Below are 14,593 nucleotides of genomic sequence, written 5' to 3' on the forward strand. Positions count from 1 at the left end.
AAATCACCATTTTAATTTTTTCTTCTCATACTTTTGTATCTGTCTATGGACATATCTGATTCCAATAGAAACAATTGTGAACAGTCAAATTCACTAACAAGTATAATCGTTCATTTGACTCTTTACAACATAGATAATCCTTCCGATTGTCATGTTCCTTACTGTGAATCGATTGTTAGTGATTTGGAAACTTCCATCACAAAAGGATTAACTGTCGCAAAGCTTAAGGAAGCACTCGAGTCTCAGGATTTAATTCCGAATAATTTTGACAATCAATTTATACTACAAGTTCGTCTAGACTCAGCTCATGGTCGATGCGTCGAAGATGATCAAATAATACAAGAATCTATTAAAGATATTTTTATAACATTGAAACCAAAGCAGGTCGCATCATCGGTTGCCAACCAAAGTCGTAAAACACCTCCAACTGAAACGTATCAAAATTTGTTACTTGATCAACATGCTCCATTTAACTTTCAGAATCCATTAGAAACGTTAACAAATGACTTTCCAAAACATACTTCTAATCCAACAGAATTAATTACTTCATTCGATTGTAATATAGGGCAACGACATGATCTTCACCCAATGTCGTTCACTGATCCTAGTGTTATGCAAGATGTCATGAATTCTCCAATGATGCGTTCCCTTATGTCTAACCCAGAGATATTCCGAACGCTACTTGATTCAAATCCCCAAATACGTCAGTTACGTGAGCAGCATCCAGAATTGAATTATCTTTTAAATGATTCTGAGGTATTTCCTAAAATGTTGTTATTTTTTTTTAATAAGTTACGCATAACAATGACCCCCATGTGTTACTTTTAAAAACTTGGCTTACGACAAGTGTACATTGTCTCTTTATTTTTTTTAATGAAACAAGAAAAAAAAATTTCTAAACTAATTTGTTCTTCTTAGCTTCTTCAACAATCGATGCAAGCCATGCAAAATCCTTCTCTTATGCAAGAAATGATAAGTAATACGGATCGTGTATTAAATAATATTGATGCAGTTCCAGGAGTAGGTTGACAAAAAAAACATCTTAACATGTGTACGCGTTAATGTCTTTATTTCAATCAGGGTTTCAACGCCTTGCGACGAGTGTATCAATCCATTCAAGAACCAATATGGGATGTTTCATTTGGTTCTGGTCCACAAAAAAATGATGAACCACGCGATTATCAATTAAAAACATCCGATTACCCTTCTACGAAAGCTATACCGAATCCATGGGGTAATAAATTCTATTTGATTCGTTTAGTTCATTTTGTGTTTATTTTTATTCGTTGAAAGCTAAAAACAGACACACACCACCTAAATGTTCTACAGCTTCAATGTCAGATTGTCGACAACAAGGAAACTCTTTTCGATTAGCGACATCAGACGTTCCTTCGGAACAAACAACATTTCCCAATAGTTGTCCAACGAGTCTTGAGACGATTCCATCTATTCAACCCTTAACTTTATCACCCTCTTCACAAAATTTAAATCGTTTAGAGAACAGCTTATCATCTTCTCCTGCAAAAGTTGTTCCTGATTCAACTGGAGCGTCAAGTGATTCAAAAACAACGTCGCTACAGACAACGTCTCATTCAATCTCATCCCCCCATCCGACTACTGAGACGCCCATTCAGGAACCTGTTTCATCCGAGTCTGTACCTCTTGTTTATCCTAGTATTTTCAATGCATCACAGGGATTACGATCACTGGGTGGTTTTGGTCTGTCCCCGCATATTCAAGGTATTGTACGTACTCCCAAAAAAGAAGAAAAGAAAAACGAAGAAGCTTCTCTACAAGAAGAAAAGAACGATGGCGTTTCTTTGACCAAGAAAAAAGAATCACAACATTAAATTGTTTTTTCTTATGTTCTTATTTATTGAAAAAAAAAACTGTGACACATTTAACATTTTGTACTTGAAGTGTCTTTCACAATGTCTTTCTATGAAAATTAAATATAATTTTAAAACAAAAGACGTTCAAAGCGTATCAGATTGGGATGTTTCCACCGTGACCTAAATAAAAATTATATACTTATAACACAAACAGTGAAATCGTAACAAAGAATATTCACCTGAGATACCCATGTTTCAAACATTTTTTGTGTCATTATTTTTCCTTGTTGTTGAGTGATATCAAAAAAAAGTTGTTTGATATCAGATGCATCAAAAACGTTTTTAAAACTAGAGAATGCTTCTTCGAAATCATCCAACGTGACATACCTAACAAAATCACATTCAAGATTAACAGTTCTACTTTATTAAAATGTTTTTTTTTTCCATTTTATTTCCATTCTACCCTTCTCCGTGAATATCAAGTAATTCAAACATCTCTTTTCCGTCATCATTTTGAAACCTTTCTTCATAAGAGAATAGCATACCCAAAAATGTTAAAAATTGCTACACAACATTTCATATGGTAATTATACACCTAATATATATATCACCGTATGATTTAGTCCTGAGCTCATTGAATTTAAAAGCGACACATTATCGTACCATCTATCTACACACATACTCTGAAAATTTCTCACTGCATGCGAGTAGACAAACTTAAAAGATCCTGCGGCAAATGACAGTGTTTGAGCTTTAAACGCTTCAATAAACGAAACAGGCTTTTCTGACTTATTCGACCATTTTTTTCGCAAAAATTGTGAAAAAGACTTAAATAACATCTACAAGTCATTTTTCAAATAATACACAAAAAAATATTTTCTTTTTTTCATACTTGTAATCTTGGTCAGGCAAACTTTTAATCCATAAACGACCCTTCTCTATCAGCGCTTTCATGGATTCTTCACTCTTAGCTTTCTCACTTTGCTCAAAAATCTCTCTAAATGAGAATATACACTTTTTTCAACTTTATTCTAATTTACAACGCGTTTACTTTAAGCAAAAAAGTATCTGTTTATTTTTTTTCCATTTTCTCTCTTCAACTTCTTTCTCAATCTACTTTTTTGTATAAATGGCAGGTGTTTCTTTTTGTTTAAAAAAAAACTGTTAACATCTTATACCTTTTTTATAACGATTTTATCCGTAAACAATTCAATACTAGTACACTAAAATGTGCAGCATAATTTCAGTCATACAATTGCACATTCACTTTTGTTAAAAACTAACAAGAGTGAAATCTCGAAGTATCACAGGCCTACAATAATAAATTATACAAGAAAGAAAACGAATGAAATTACTCACCAGAGCATCAAAAAGCAGACAATGCAGACACCCAAACATAATAGATGCATGATCCATAAAGGGAATGCGCCGAAATCCTTATGCGAATAAAGAGAAAGAAGCATTCGGCAAATCATTGTACATACTATAACCTACAAAGAAAAATTGAAACAAAACAAAAGTATTCTTCACATGAAGCATTAATACGCTTATTTTAGACTGTACATGAAGAAACAATGTTAATTGAATGCAGTACAAAAGATAGTGAGGTCCTAAAAAAATGAAATTTGACCCATTTTTCGTGGTATAAAAAAGCGTCACCTTTACACCCAAAGGGGAATAATTTTTCTTGCCGACTAAAAGACACACTCATACATTCTTGTACGCTCTACGACATAGTGAAAGTACTTTATATATTCTCTCTGTTGGAAACATTTTCCAAAAAGATTGTTCTTCATAATGAAATCTAACGTATCTACAAGTTATTCATAACATACGACACTTTTTCAACGTGTTCCAAAATATTACCAATGGGTGCCATTCCCGCTGTTACGGTCTCATCTCCGTTACCAATGTATAATAAAAAACGCTGAACATTATCAATACTTGGGCGTAGTTTTCTTTTAATGCTTCTGATCAATCAGTATAGAAGTAAGGAAAATAGAAACATTATTTTATTAAAAGTAAGATCTTTTCACCTTAATTTTATAGAAAGAGCAATAGAAAATATACATACACATACAGCGCAGTAATCTACGAAAGCTAGGCGATATATAACCGAAAAATCTAATACAGGCCGTAGTATGATGGCTATTAGAAAAAGTGTGATCCACGTGAAGTATGGTATTTCCACCATCTACACGACACCTTATAATGTATATATACACAATGACAATTTTTTTACCTGTAAAAGATTTGAATTCATTTTTTCTGGTGAGCGAACGCAAAGTCAATTACACAATAAATGAAAATAAAAAATTATACCGCTAAGATATTCATGAAATGGAAAATCACTTGGATTATTTGGTACATAGGAAAAAGGAGTTGTCGGATTTAAAAATCTTTTGTGCTATAAATTTTTGTAGAAACAGAATTCATTTTTTTAATTAAACGCACTAACAATAATCCAAAATTCTAGTTCCTCCGTGGTACTACAGAAAAAAAAATGATATTATTCACGTTAAATAATTTTTTATCTACCATGAATCATTTTCTATTGCTATTTGTTTTTCACGTATTGTCTAAAAACTTGAAATGACATCAAAAAATGATGTGAAAAAACGAACATGATTTTGAAACTTTTTCCACTGAAAACTTTGACGCATAGCAACAACAATAAGGAAAATCACGATGGCAATAAAAAGGGTCATTATTACTGAAATAATTTATTTTATTTTTTAAAAAGAATAAACACAATCTTACGAAAAATACAAATATGAATATTCTCAAACAATTCATATAGTACAGTGGGCGCTAAGACAAGTGATTTTCCTTCTTCTTTTAATTCTTTTTTTGCAGCTACTTCTATTTTATCTTCACCGAAAATCATATCATTCAATCGCTATAGTTTGGGACAAAGATTTTTTTTTTCCCATCTTTATAAATATTACCTGAGTAATGCCGACTCTACAATTCAGTAATATTATAATTGTGCAACATCAATATAAAAAACTACCTTGTTAGAAAAAATAAAAGTAAGGAAATAAAACCCAACACCTACAGTTAAATACATATATTGATAGTGAAAAAACTTCACTATTAACCACTTTATTATTATATACCATTAATTCTTTAAATAACGCTTCAAACTGAAACAAGTATCATAAAAAAAAGTTTGATAGAAATAAAAAGAGATTACCGTTTCCTTGAGTAAATGACTATGCGCTTTAACTTTTTTTGATAAAAAATCATGTAAATATTCAAAAAGAAATGTTAAAAATAATATCACAAAAATTATACATAACTACAAAAAAATAATCCAATAATGTTTCCAGCTATTTCTTTAACTTACAATAACATCGATTTTCCTTTTTAACAGAACTTGATCCGTGTGTTTGCTCATCATAGTGTGTACTCTGTTGATATTATTTGAAAGATACAAAAAACTTAAGGACATCTTTCTTGATGAACTTTAATCTATTAAACAAAAATACGCGTTTTTTTGTTTTATTAAAATAACACAGGAATCTTATTAATTGTTTTGGTGGTTTTATTTCATCTATACTAGCATCCTATGAATGATGCAGTTTACCAATATACTGTGAGATGTAATGAATTATTTTTTTTGTGTGTATGTCGTGACTCCCGATATTCGAGTGAGTGTTTTACGTTGAAAATTAAATTCTTAATTTTCCGTGTGACTACATTCTTCTGAAAATGAGATAAAGAGACAAACAACGTGACTGATGATATTCATTAGTCCCCTGAAAATTCTTGGTATATTTTTTTGTTACATTATATATTCATTTTTTAATAGAGAAAATTTGTCACATTTTGCACAATGAGTCAATGTGGTACCTCAGCCGCTGAAGAAAATTCTATTTCTAAAAACGAAAACATTAAAGAAGAACTTCCCATCAATCAATGTATTCCTAACAAAGAAGATACTCCTAATCCATTGGAAGAAAACTCTTTAAGAAAAACAAAAGAAACGGAACTTTCACCAACCGCGGAATACGGTTTGGAAGGAATGCTTAAAGCTGTGAGACTGAATAATGTAGATTTGAATATGCTGGCCGTTGGAACCGACTTGACTTCTTTAGGTTTAAATCTTAACGTTACAGAGTATATTTTTCTTTAGTGTGCATGATGCGTTGACTTTTCTCATTTTCTATATTTTTTTTAGAAATTTATCCACGTCTTTTACTTCACCAATTTTAGATGGACAACCCTCAAAAGAGGATTTCGAGTTAAGCTTTTTTTATACATTGCAACATTTTAATAATCCATATTAACGCAAACATTTATACTAGATTTACGGTCTCTGGAAAATACTATGTGAACTGCCCTCCTTTGAAGGTATTGTATGAAATCATGCAGTGTTTTCAGAATTTTCGTGTTCATTAGATGACACGATTACAAGCGTTTTTACCTGAAACATTATTTTATATCTTTTATACAATGGTGGGAAGTGTTCTTCAGGGATATGTCGCTGCTGAGTTATATAATAGAAAATGGGTGTATCATAATAATTTTCGTAAATGGTTTACTACAGTCGTTTTACAAAAACAAAACGGTATATGTAAGTGGGCAATACTTTTTAAAAGAAAACTGTTTGTTTTGAATTTTGTAGATGCAAATGAAAAAGAAAACAATTGGATTTATTTTGAGCCAATGCATTGGAAGAAAAAGTATACCGACTTGTGATTTTCATGTTACCTCTTTTTTATATTTTTGGTTCTACTAGATTTTACTCTGGATACATTGATATCTCTGAGTTCATGAAGCCTAACGAATTGAAAACTTTGCTAGCAAACGTTAAACAAGAACCTTGTCCTCCCGTCAATCCATCATGGAATGAAACGTCGACTCTATCAAATCCGCCTCATATTCCACCTAATAACATTCCAAACAGCACGGCATTACATGCACATGAACTTGTGAGTTTCTTACAGTTGTTCTCGGCTGATGTAATATTTTTTTTTTTATTTGTCTTGTTAAACAAAAGAGTCAAACCAACAATATACAATACTATGGAAGGCCTCCTGTGCAATACAAAGACGCACCACAACATATTTCTTTAGCCAATTCCAATGCGACACCTCCAGGATTTGGTCACGTGACCTTGGACAAGAATTATAATGGGGTGCTTTTAGGGGGAAGGCCTCTATACTCCAATGTAAATCCTTCATTTTTACAGCAATTTCAGAAAAATGTTCAACAATCCTCACCTGAATTAACATTAAATTCATCACATCTTCGTTACAACTAATTTTCTAGTGAAGGAATTTTTTTTCAAAAAATTACCATTGGTTTACTCTTTGCATAACCTCTCACTGCCTTCGTCGCAGTATTTTAATAATATACAAAGTGTGTCTGCTAGAAAACAGCATCATTATTTCTAGTTTTTTTATTATTTTGCTTTCCGTGGTTTCAAGCATTCATTAAAAAACTAAGGTTAAAATTATTTTTATATGGTTAGTGAAGTTGTTCGTCTAGCGCACATTTACATGTTTTTGTTACACTCAATCGTAGAAAACACTTGATTTCTGATTGCAAGAATTATTTGAAATAAACGAAAATCAAATATTTAAATGATAGTTGGAAAAAAAAAAAAATTCTTTTCGTAAAAATATGATGTTATTAATGTATTACAAAAAAACATTTTCTTTTTAATTAATTTAAAGAAAATATCTTCTGTTGGGTCGTTAGAAATACACTTGGAAACATACTTTTATTTTTTAACAAAAACATTTTTTGTTAAAGTGTCGATCGTAATTTATCACATACCATTTGATGTACGGCAAAATACTTTTCAAAGTGAAAATAAAAAAAAAACGCTTTTAAATAAATTCAAAAAAACATACTTTGGAAACACAGCGGTCTAAACACCTCATTTCAGCTAAACCAAGTGTTGCGCCATTCATGTTTATTCCAGCCGTTTCGAACGATAAACATCGATAGGAACAACTAGCAGTCAGACTATAGCTATATTATACAAAAATAGAGTTCAGCAAAATTTCCATTACCGATTTAAAACATTAGATAATCCTTGAATTTCTGTGACATTCTGCAAATCAACAATCTAACAAGACTTTTTTTTGTTGAATCTATTACCCCCTTAACGGAATTCAAAGTCATACTATTTTTTTAGCAGAATCGCTAGCAGTACACTTGGTGCGTACAAATAAAACTAAAAGAAAAAATAAGTATACATTTCATTTTTTTCATACCTACTCAATTCTTGTCTGCATGTTTTCTATCCACTGACTACACTCTACACCACCGACCCTTTTCTCTTACTCACATAGCCCCGTTTTTACCTTACTTTTATATTCGTTAATTATTTCTTTTAGCTGTTTCTTTTCTCAAACTCTGACATTATTTCTATTAAAAAATTCTAGGATTTACTTCAAGAGACTCTAGAAGAAAAGTTAGTATATATTAAATTTCTTTTAAATTTTCGTTTATTCTGACTGTGTTAAAATAAAAAAAGTCTTTCTCTTGCGTTAATTTTTCAAACATTCATGGATTACGTAGATGGATTCAATCCAATTTATGTCACTAGTGAACTTGATGGTAAAAAGCATGAATAATAAAATCTTCAAAGGGTTTTTATTACTTATTCAAACGAGACCGTTAAATAATATTTTTTCACTGCTTTTATCAATTCCATGTGACCTTTTTTGTATTGTAAGTTAGATGTTTTTTCTTTATTTAGTGAATTCAGGATTGTTTATGTAAAAACAATCTGTTTCGGTTATGTTTAATAACACACACGATTGTTGGACGGCAACCGACTCTGAGACGTCCAGTTATACTTCTGCTTCTTCCTCCACCAAACCACCAAACACGCAACTTTTTTCGCGTGAATCAAAAAATTTCCTGTAATCAAAGTCTCTTGAACGTTTTAAGAAAAAGTAAAGTAAAACCATTTTTATTTTTATTAGTTCAACCCAAAAAAACATTAAATTAAGCCGTTTTCCTTCTCATTTTGAACATTTTTGGTCTCGTCACAAAAAACAAATTCCTAAAAAAAAAAGCTACTGTGGATTTGAAAATTTAGGAAATACTTGCTATATAAGTAGCGCTCTTCAATGTCTTCTCGCAACGCGCGTAAGAAATATTAAAATTTTTTTTTATGTTATCTTGTCAAATATTATTAATCTACATGTTCCATTTTAGCTTTTTTCAGATTATTTTTATTATGAATATTATAATACAAATAAAAAATTGGGTAATTATTTTTTCATTCCCTTTACCATGCTGACAGTGTCTTCTATCATAGAAAAAAGATACAATTCTTCATCTACTCTTTTAAAGCCTTTGAGTCTATTGATTCAAGTATTATTATTTTTTAACGTATAAAAATCATCCCTGCTACACTTTCTTTTGTTTAGCGTTACCGTAATACAAAAGGATCTTCTTCAATTAATGTTTCCGATTTAAAGCGTCTTATAGCAAAATTAAATCCAATGTTTGATGGCCACGAGCAACACGACGCTCAAGAATTTTTAGCTTTTCTTTTAGATAGCTTACATGAAAATTTGAATCAAGCTTCCAAAAAGGAAAAACGTTGCTTTGATTGTTTACCTGGTATGATATCAAAATCTCTTTGTTTTTGGTGACTGCAGTAGCGCTGTAGAGGACCCTTTGGTGAATCGTAGTTTTTTGAAAAAACATGAGTACGAATTACTAGCTGCGTTATCTTGGCAAAAGTATTTACTTCGGTAATAATACTGAAAAAAATTCAAGCGTATATAATTTTTACTCTCTATAGAAATCGAAGTTTTATCGTTGATCTTCTACAAGTAACACCACACTAACCCATTTTTACGTGGCCATTCATAAAACATGTTTTTGTATACAGGGCCAGTTAGAATCTCGTATCACATGTTTGCGTTGTCATGATTTTTCTTTAAAATTTGAACCGTTTCTTTATTTGTCGCTTCCAATTAAATCTCAACACACACCGAATTCTATTCAGTCTTTAAAAGATGCCTTTAAAGGTAACAACTTTTCCTTTTATCATTTTCCTATGATATCAAAACACTTTGTCTATAGCCTTCTGTTCCCCTGAACGTTTAAAAGATGCTCAATGGCACTGTCCTAATTGTAAACATGTTGTTTCCGTTGACAAGCAAATACGTATTATAAAGCTTCCTACTGTTCTTATCATTCATTTAAAACGATTCGAATATGATGGATACACTTCTTGTAAAATTCAGGATTATATTCATATATTAACAGAAGGAATTAATTTTGAAACATTTATTTGTCAAAAACATTGCCTTTTTTATGATTTATATGCCGTTATTGATCATTCAGGTATATATTTAATTTTGAATGCTTCCTTTTCATTATATATATATTTGATATGATACCAAGGTGAAGCGTCTTCTGGTCATTATACAGCCTCGTGTCTTTTAGATGGGTAGATTAGAAGTAAACTTTTTTTAATCTTTTCATTTCATACTAAAAAAAATGTAGTCATTGGCTTCGATTTAACGATACATTAATTTCCGTGATTCAATCAAATATGGTAAACTTCTATTTTTATAAAAAAAATAAAATATTATTTTCTTACATTAGGTTATAACTAGTGCTACCTATGTTCTTTTTCTAGTTAGACGTGACGTGCCAAAGTCACCGGAATTGTTATTAAAGTATGTTTTGATAGGTCACATTATTAGTTTTATTTTATTTTTAGGCAAAATATGTTGACTCCTGAAAATTGGCCTCATTCTCTTTCAAAAAAATCAATTGATTATATTAAAAATAAAAAAACCTATAACACTTTATAAAAATAAAAGATGACATTCTTGGCATAACAAAATGTTAAGGAAGCAAATAAAACAAATGAAAAAAATCAAATTCCTCAAAAACAACAATGTCACGATTTAGATTATGTAGTGTCGTTTCAAAACGTATCAGTAGCAACGCACCGCGTGCCGCTTTGTGAGTAACAACAGACATTAATCAACTTACACAAATATTTTTATAATGACTTCTAGTTTTTTTTTAAAATATACCTTAAAAATAAGAACAAGCTTAGTTTTCTTTTTTTCTTTCTTATATATAAAAAAAAACGCTACCAACTAAACATCATATATCTCCGCCTGCCAGACATACAAAAAGCTACAGAACCAAAAAGTCACGATGATACATGTTGGAATATCAATTATTCAATAAATAATTGAAAAAAAGTGAGGAAACAATATAAACCTGCAAATAGCTTTCTATACAATGATATAATTCAAATGAATAAAAAATTTGGTGATATATTATATGCTTGATGAGAAATAACTGGTTAAAAAATTATGGTACCGACGTATCGTAGGGCCTTCACTTCGTAAGGCACTATAAAAATAACTTATAGGCTGTCTCATACCAACGATTGGAATACAAAGGACGGGCGCGTTATTGCAATGCAGCACAAGACTTTTAGAATCAAGTTCACATGTTGGAAGTACATCACGAGGGTCAAAAATATCGACTGCCATACTAATACTGTTTAATTCTGGCGGAGGAATAACAAGAGGAAAATATTTTCCACTCAAATCACCCAGTTCACATGCGTAAACAGATTGATTCGTATATGTTTCAGGAGTGCAAGAGTACTTTCGTAAAGATGCTTGATATTTTACAGGTATTGAACTAGAACAAATCATGAAAACATGAAAATAAAATTAAAAAAGAAAAAAAACATGACACGACTTTAAAACAAACCTGCTGGGGGGAATCGGAAGACGTTTACAAAGCTCATTTCCTGAGTTAATACTACATGCTAGAGTTGGATCCCAATGTAAACCTACGACCGCTGATGAGCAAGCGCTTGCACCTATTCCTATTTTTCCTGCTGTAGTACTTTTCTCATGAATATGGAATAACCATTTAGCATTCGGTTTCATGCATTCAGATGAAATGAGTGAAGGGGATACCGTACTTATATTTTTGAAATTGATAGACAAAAGCATGCGTTTATCAATTTTAGACAACAGAACGGATAAAAATTCGTTTTCAAAAGATTGAGCACCAACACACTCCTCAGTTCTTTCATAGATTCCAGTACGACCTGGGCCAAATGGTAAAGGAAGTGCTACAATCGAAGAAAAATCATATTGAACAAATATTACACTAATAAATACAAGAAATAACTTCATTTTAAAAAAAATAAGTGTGACTGCTTTAAGTTCGATTAAAAAAATTTTTAGTTAACTGGTTTGCCAAAAATGTAGCATCTTTGTTTTGGGACGAAAACACATTTTTATTGAAATTAAGAAATATTTGTCATCTTATGAAAAGTCGGTAGACTCGATTATTGGAATACAAACTTTACCATAGTTACTATGATATAACTTTTTTCATGAAATTTCGTACTGTATGCAAAATTATTCGTTTCCATAGCCATATTAAGAAAAACAACTACTCCATCATTCCTTTTTATAGATAAAAACATACATTTATAAACTTTGAAAAATTTATGAATCAGAACATTACACCTTTTTCAATGTCTGTAAACAATCAAGTACGTGCTTACAAAACGCGTAGTGTATACGTAAGCATTTATAGTTCTTATAATACGGTGATTAAAGACTCTTTTAAGTGATTAAAAGTTTATAAACATTATTTTTTTCCGTGTTCCACAAAAAGAACTTGAGCTTATTATAAAAATTTTTAAATATTTGGAAAAAATCCATTTACGAAATAATGGTTTGCGTAACATTTAAAGTATCCTATCAAACTTAAAAGCTGTCTTCTTGTAAAATGGTAGTAACGCCTGGCTTACAACATCCAATACCAGTACTGGACGATTTAAACGGTGGCGAACTATTTGGAAAAGTAATTTTTTCTATTGGAAAAATTGGTTTCATCTCAAGCAAGCTAAAGAATTTGTCACTGTCGTGTGAGCGAGACGTCAAAGTTGACAACATGTCATTTTTTTGTAGAATTTGAGTTGGATGTCGTAAGTACGACATGGATAAAAAGAATCTATACGTTGCGTCGAAGGTTTCTATTTAAAGGGAGTATAAGCTTGAAAAACAATTGGTATTACTGCATAAGCAAATAATTTCAAAACAAAAAAATTGGAAGACGCAACGTGTGAGGCGTGTTGTACTCAATTGGTTGACTCTGTAGTTTTGACGTAAGCAACAAAAATTATACCTCGTTTTTTTGTATTCACATTTTAGTGTTTCCTAAATTTCTTTCACATCAAAAAAAACATAGCGCGATGAAAGCAATACTGTATCAAATATGCTTAACAAGACGTAAAAACAAATATATATTTTTTAGGTGTTGCACCGTTATTGAAAATCTTTTAAACTTGATAGCTAAAATACGTGTTGTAAATTTAATCCAAGTCGATATTAAGAATATTTTCTAGTGCTCCGAAAAAATTTTTCATTTTCTATTTAACATTTTTTCTACATTAAATTAATTTAAATTATCGTTTATTTTACAAAAATAATCAAAATAGAAAAATTGTTTTATCAATTTCTGTTTAGTTAGGGCTTATACAAAATATTGACCAAATAATTGTTTTTTATTGAAAACCAAACTTTCTATTGTTTCGTAAATATAATTATTCGAGTTTAACCGAACACGGGACAAAACATGGATGTATTTTATTTCATAATGAAGAATAATGAATTCTATACCAAGTCACAAAAGTTAAAAAGAATGTAAAATAAATTTCTATAGCGAATCACCGTTATTTTCAACGTAGTCAGTCTTGATTGGGAACGCCCAATAGCTATTTTGCAACTAGGGAGGGTGATGAAACAAGAAGATTCAGAATTAGAAAGACGTGGATATTAATCATTTTTAAGGCGGTAGTTTATGGAAACACTGAATGTTACCATTTTCCTAACATGAAACGTGAAATAAAAAAGCTCCAAAAATTAGCTTGTGTTATTCTTGTCCTCCATTTCATTCTTTTGACCACGTATACAACATGTTACCGTTGTCCTTATCACTTGAAATTTTTTCAGTATCTTTTCTACATTCAGAGTCGAAAAATCATCAGTACCTGTGGAGATAAAATGTTATTCATAAATGAAAGAAGTCAAACAATTGTTTTTACCACCAAATGCCTCAAACCCAATAAGCTTAGCTACCGTTTCCCCATCTTGTACTAATATTGTCTAAGTGAGGTAATATACAATATTTTTATTGTACCCCACTACAAAAACTTGTTGCTTACAGTGGGAATTATTTGAATATTTAAACCTAGAAAAGAATACACTTAATTTTTGTCATACGGTCAAAAATCATACGTTGCGTGAGAAACACCGCTTTTTCAACATTGATCTTTACAAAGCGTGTAGACAAATACCGTTGACTTAAAATGGTGTAATGTTTATCTAAAATACTGCACCGTGATGTAGTTGGTCTAAAAAAGTGAGATACCTAATAAGTTTTGAATGGTTTGTCAATAAAAAAAAAAAGGACAACCGTAACTTACAACAAAACGAGACTCTTTAGCAATTGAAAAGAAATCTTTTTCATGAATTAATGAATAGGTTCCGTGACCTAAACATCGTAATCTCGCAATTAGCTGAGCATCGCGTTTTAAAGCTTCACGTCTTCTTTCATAAATTTTATCCAGTTCTTCATCTCTAAGATTATCAAGTTTTATATACTGTTCTTCTATATCCTCTTCTTTCTTTTTCAAAACTTTTATGACATTATCTTCAATTTTTTTAAGAACATCACTTTGTTTTTCGATGTCGAAATTTCCCATCACAACGCTTTAAAGAAAT

The 14,593-nt window shown here is 30.9% G+C and overlaps 6 protein-coding genes and 1 long non-coding RNA gene across 24 annotated transcripts; 3 read left to right on the forward strand and 4 right to left on the reverse strand.

Moving 5' to 3' along the window:
• The first annotated feature begins 6 nt into the window (after positions 1 to 6).
• LOC128883483 (ubiquilin-1-like) lies at positions 7 to 1,994 on the forward strand. Its single transcript, XM_054135888.1, has 4 exons — positions 7 to 756; positions 919 to 1,020; positions 1,081 to 1,234; positions 1,294 to 1,994. The coding sequence occupies exons 1-4, from the start codon at positions 46 to 48 to the stop codon at positions 1,848 to 1,850; spliced, it is 1,524 nt and encodes a 507-aa protein (XP_053991863.1). The 5' UTR covers positions 7 to 45; the 3' UTR covers positions 1,851 to 1,994.
• LOC128883482 (uncharacterized) lies at positions 1,649 to 5,466 on the reverse strand. 13 transcript variants are annotated; one of them, XR_008458997.1, is made up of 27 exons: positions 5,182 to 5,451; positions 5,029 to 5,133; positions 4,952 to 4,978; positions 4,846 to 4,886; positions 4,781 to 4,796; positions 4,593 to 4,731; positions 4,457 to 4,545; positions 4,371 to 4,411; positions 4,291 to 4,321; positions 4,155 to 4,239; positions 4,075 to 4,100; positions 3,869 to 4,026; positions 3,699 to 3,802; positions 3,579 to 3,645; positions 3,492 to 3,526; positions 3,396 to 3,442; positions 3,192 to 3,322; positions 3,117 to 3,144; positions 3,011 to 3,055; positions 2,884 to 2,945; positions 2,725 to 2,829; positions 2,550 to 2,671; positions 2,444 to 2,502; positions 2,296 to 2,396; positions 2,072 to 2,219; positions 1,915 to 2,012; positions 1,649 to 1,790 (listed from the first exon to the last, which is right to left on the reverse strand). XR_008458997.1 is itself a non-coding variant. In XM_054135882.1 (26 exons), the coding sequence occupies exons 1-25, from the start codon at positions 5,284 to 5,286 to the stop codon at positions 2,107 to 2,109; spliced, it is 1,740 nt and encodes a 579-aa protein (XP_053991857.1). In that variant the 5' UTR covers positions 5,287 to 5,458; the 3' UTR covers positions 1,839 to 2,012; positions 2,072 to 2,106. The 13 variants fall into 13 exon arrangements, 10 of the variants coding, with proteins under 10 accessions (XP_053991857.1, XP_053991855.1, XP_053991854.1 ...); XM_054135882.1 differs by lacking the exons at positions 1,649 to 1,790; positions 2,444 to 2,502 and having other exon boundaries at positions 1,839 to 2,012; positions 2,296 to 2,356; positions 2,531 to 2,559; positions 2,622 to 2,671; positions 5,182 to 5,458; XM_054135880.1 differs by lacking the exons at positions 1,649 to 1,790; positions 2,444 to 2,502 and having other exon boundaries at positions 1,839 to 2,012; positions 2,296 to 2,356; positions 2,515 to 2,559; positions 2,622 to 2,671; positions 5,182 to 5,455.
• Positions 5,467 to 5,594: 128 nt separating this feature from the next.
• On the forward strand, positions 5,595 to 7,103 carry LOC128883530 (uncharacterized). Of its 2 annotated transcripts, none has more exons than XM_054136008.1 (7): positions 5,595 to 5,954; positions 6,016 to 6,078; positions 6,143 to 6,188; positions 6,237 to 6,411; positions 6,463 to 6,520; positions 6,577 to 6,769; positions 6,838 to 7,103. In XM_054136008.1, the coding sequence occupies exons 1-7, from the start codon at positions 5,671 to 5,673 to the stop codon at positions 7,099 to 7,101; spliced, it is 1,083 nt and encodes a 360-aa protein (XP_053991983.1). In that variant the 5' UTR covers positions 5,595 to 5,670; the 3' UTR covers positions 7,102 to 7,103. The 2 variants fall into 2 exon arrangements, with proteins under 2 accessions (XP_053991983.1, XP_053991984.1); XM_054136009.1 differs by having other exon boundaries at positions 6,237 to 6,405.
• A 593-nt stretch (positions 7,104 to 7,696) lies between these two features.
• On the reverse strand, positions 7,697 to 8,105 carry LOC128883533 (uncharacterized). Of its 2 annotated transcripts, XR_008459034.1 has the most exons (4): positions 8,067 to 8,105; positions 7,947 to 8,022; positions 7,859 to 7,899; positions 7,697 to 7,811 (listed from the first exon to the last, which is right to left on the reverse strand). It is a non-coding gene; the product is annotated as an uncharacterized LOC128883533 (long non-coding RNA). The 2 variants fall into 2 exon arrangements; XR_008459033.1 differs by lacking the exon at positions 8,067 to 8,105 and having other exon boundaries at positions 7,947 to 8,057.
• A 5-nt stretch (positions 8,106 to 8,110) lies between these two features.
• On the forward strand, positions 8,111 to 10,679 carry LOC128883529 (ubiquitin carboxyl-terminal hydrolase 4-like). Of its 3 annotated transcripts, none has more exons than XM_054136007.1 (15): positions 8,111 to 8,262; positions 8,370 to 8,408; positions 8,551 to 8,716; positions 8,780 to 8,945; positions 9,015 to 9,066; positions 9,118 to 9,173; positions 9,230 to 9,425; positions 9,475 to 9,559; positions 9,610 to 9,640; positions 9,700 to 9,838; positions 9,894 to 10,157; positions 10,218 to 10,263; positions 10,320 to 10,371; positions 10,422 to 10,495; positions 10,540 to 10,679. In XM_054136007.1, the coding sequence occupies exons 3-15, from the start codon at positions 8,592 to 8,594 to the stop codon at positions 10,631 to 10,633; spliced, it is 1,380 nt and encodes a 459-aa protein (XP_053991982.1). In that variant the 5' UTR covers positions 8,111 to 8,262; positions 8,370 to 8,408; positions 8,551 to 8,591; the 3' UTR covers positions 10,634 to 10,679. The 3 variants fall into 3 exon arrangements, with proteins under 3 accessions (XP_053991982.1, XP_053991980.1, XP_053991981.1); XM_054136005.1 differs by having other exon boundaries at positions 8,118 to 8,262; positions 8,326 to 8,408; positions 8,465 to 8,716; XM_054136006.1 differs by having other exon boundaries at positions 8,118 to 8,262; positions 8,326 to 8,408.
• Positions 10,680 to 10,792: 113 nt separating this feature from the next.
• LOC128883532 (uncharacterized) lies at positions 10,793 to 12,044 on the reverse strand. The gene is made up of 2 exons (XM_054136010.1): positions 11,559 to 12,044; positions 10,793 to 11,486 (listed from the first exon to the last, which is right to left on the reverse strand). Exons 1-2 carry the CDS (start codon positions 11,990 to 11,992, stop codon positions 11,114 to 11,116), a joined length of 807 nt encoding a protein of 268 aa, XP_053991985.1. The 5' UTR covers positions 11,993 to 12,044; the 3' UTR covers positions 10,793 to 11,113.
• Positions 12,045 to 12,413: 369 nt separating this feature from the next.
• On the reverse strand, positions 12,414 to 14,574 carry LOC128883174 (thioredoxin domain-containing protein 9-like). Of its 2 annotated transcripts, XR_008458771.1 has the most exons (6): positions 14,296 to 14,574; positions 14,108 to 14,240; positions 14,035 to 14,060; positions 13,915 to 13,975; positions 13,541 to 13,860; positions 12,414 to 13,483 (listed from the first exon to the last, which is right to left on the reverse strand). XR_008458771.1 is itself a non-coding variant. In XM_054135257.1 (5 exons), the coding sequence occupies exons 1-5, from the start codon at positions 14,572 to 14,574 to the stop codon at positions 13,733 to 13,735; spliced, it is 627 nt and encodes a 208-aa protein (XP_053991232.1). In that variant the 3' UTR covers positions 12,414 to 13,732. The 2 variants fall into 2 exon arrangements, 1 of the variants encoding a protein (XP_053991232.1); XM_054135257.1 differs by having other exon boundaries at positions 12,414 to 13,860.
• Between the last annotated feature and the right edge of the window lie 19 nt (positions 14,575 to 14,593).

Source organism: Hylaeus volcanicus, unplaced genomic scaffold (assembly GCF_026283585.1).
Source record: "Hylaeus volcanicus isolate JK05 unplaced genomic scaffold, UHH_iyHylVolc1.0_haploid 12221, whole genome shotgun sequence".
In the NCBI taxonomy this organism is placed as follows: Eukaryota; Metazoa; Arthropoda; class Insecta; order Hymenoptera; family Colletidae; genus Hylaeus; species Hylaeus volcanicus.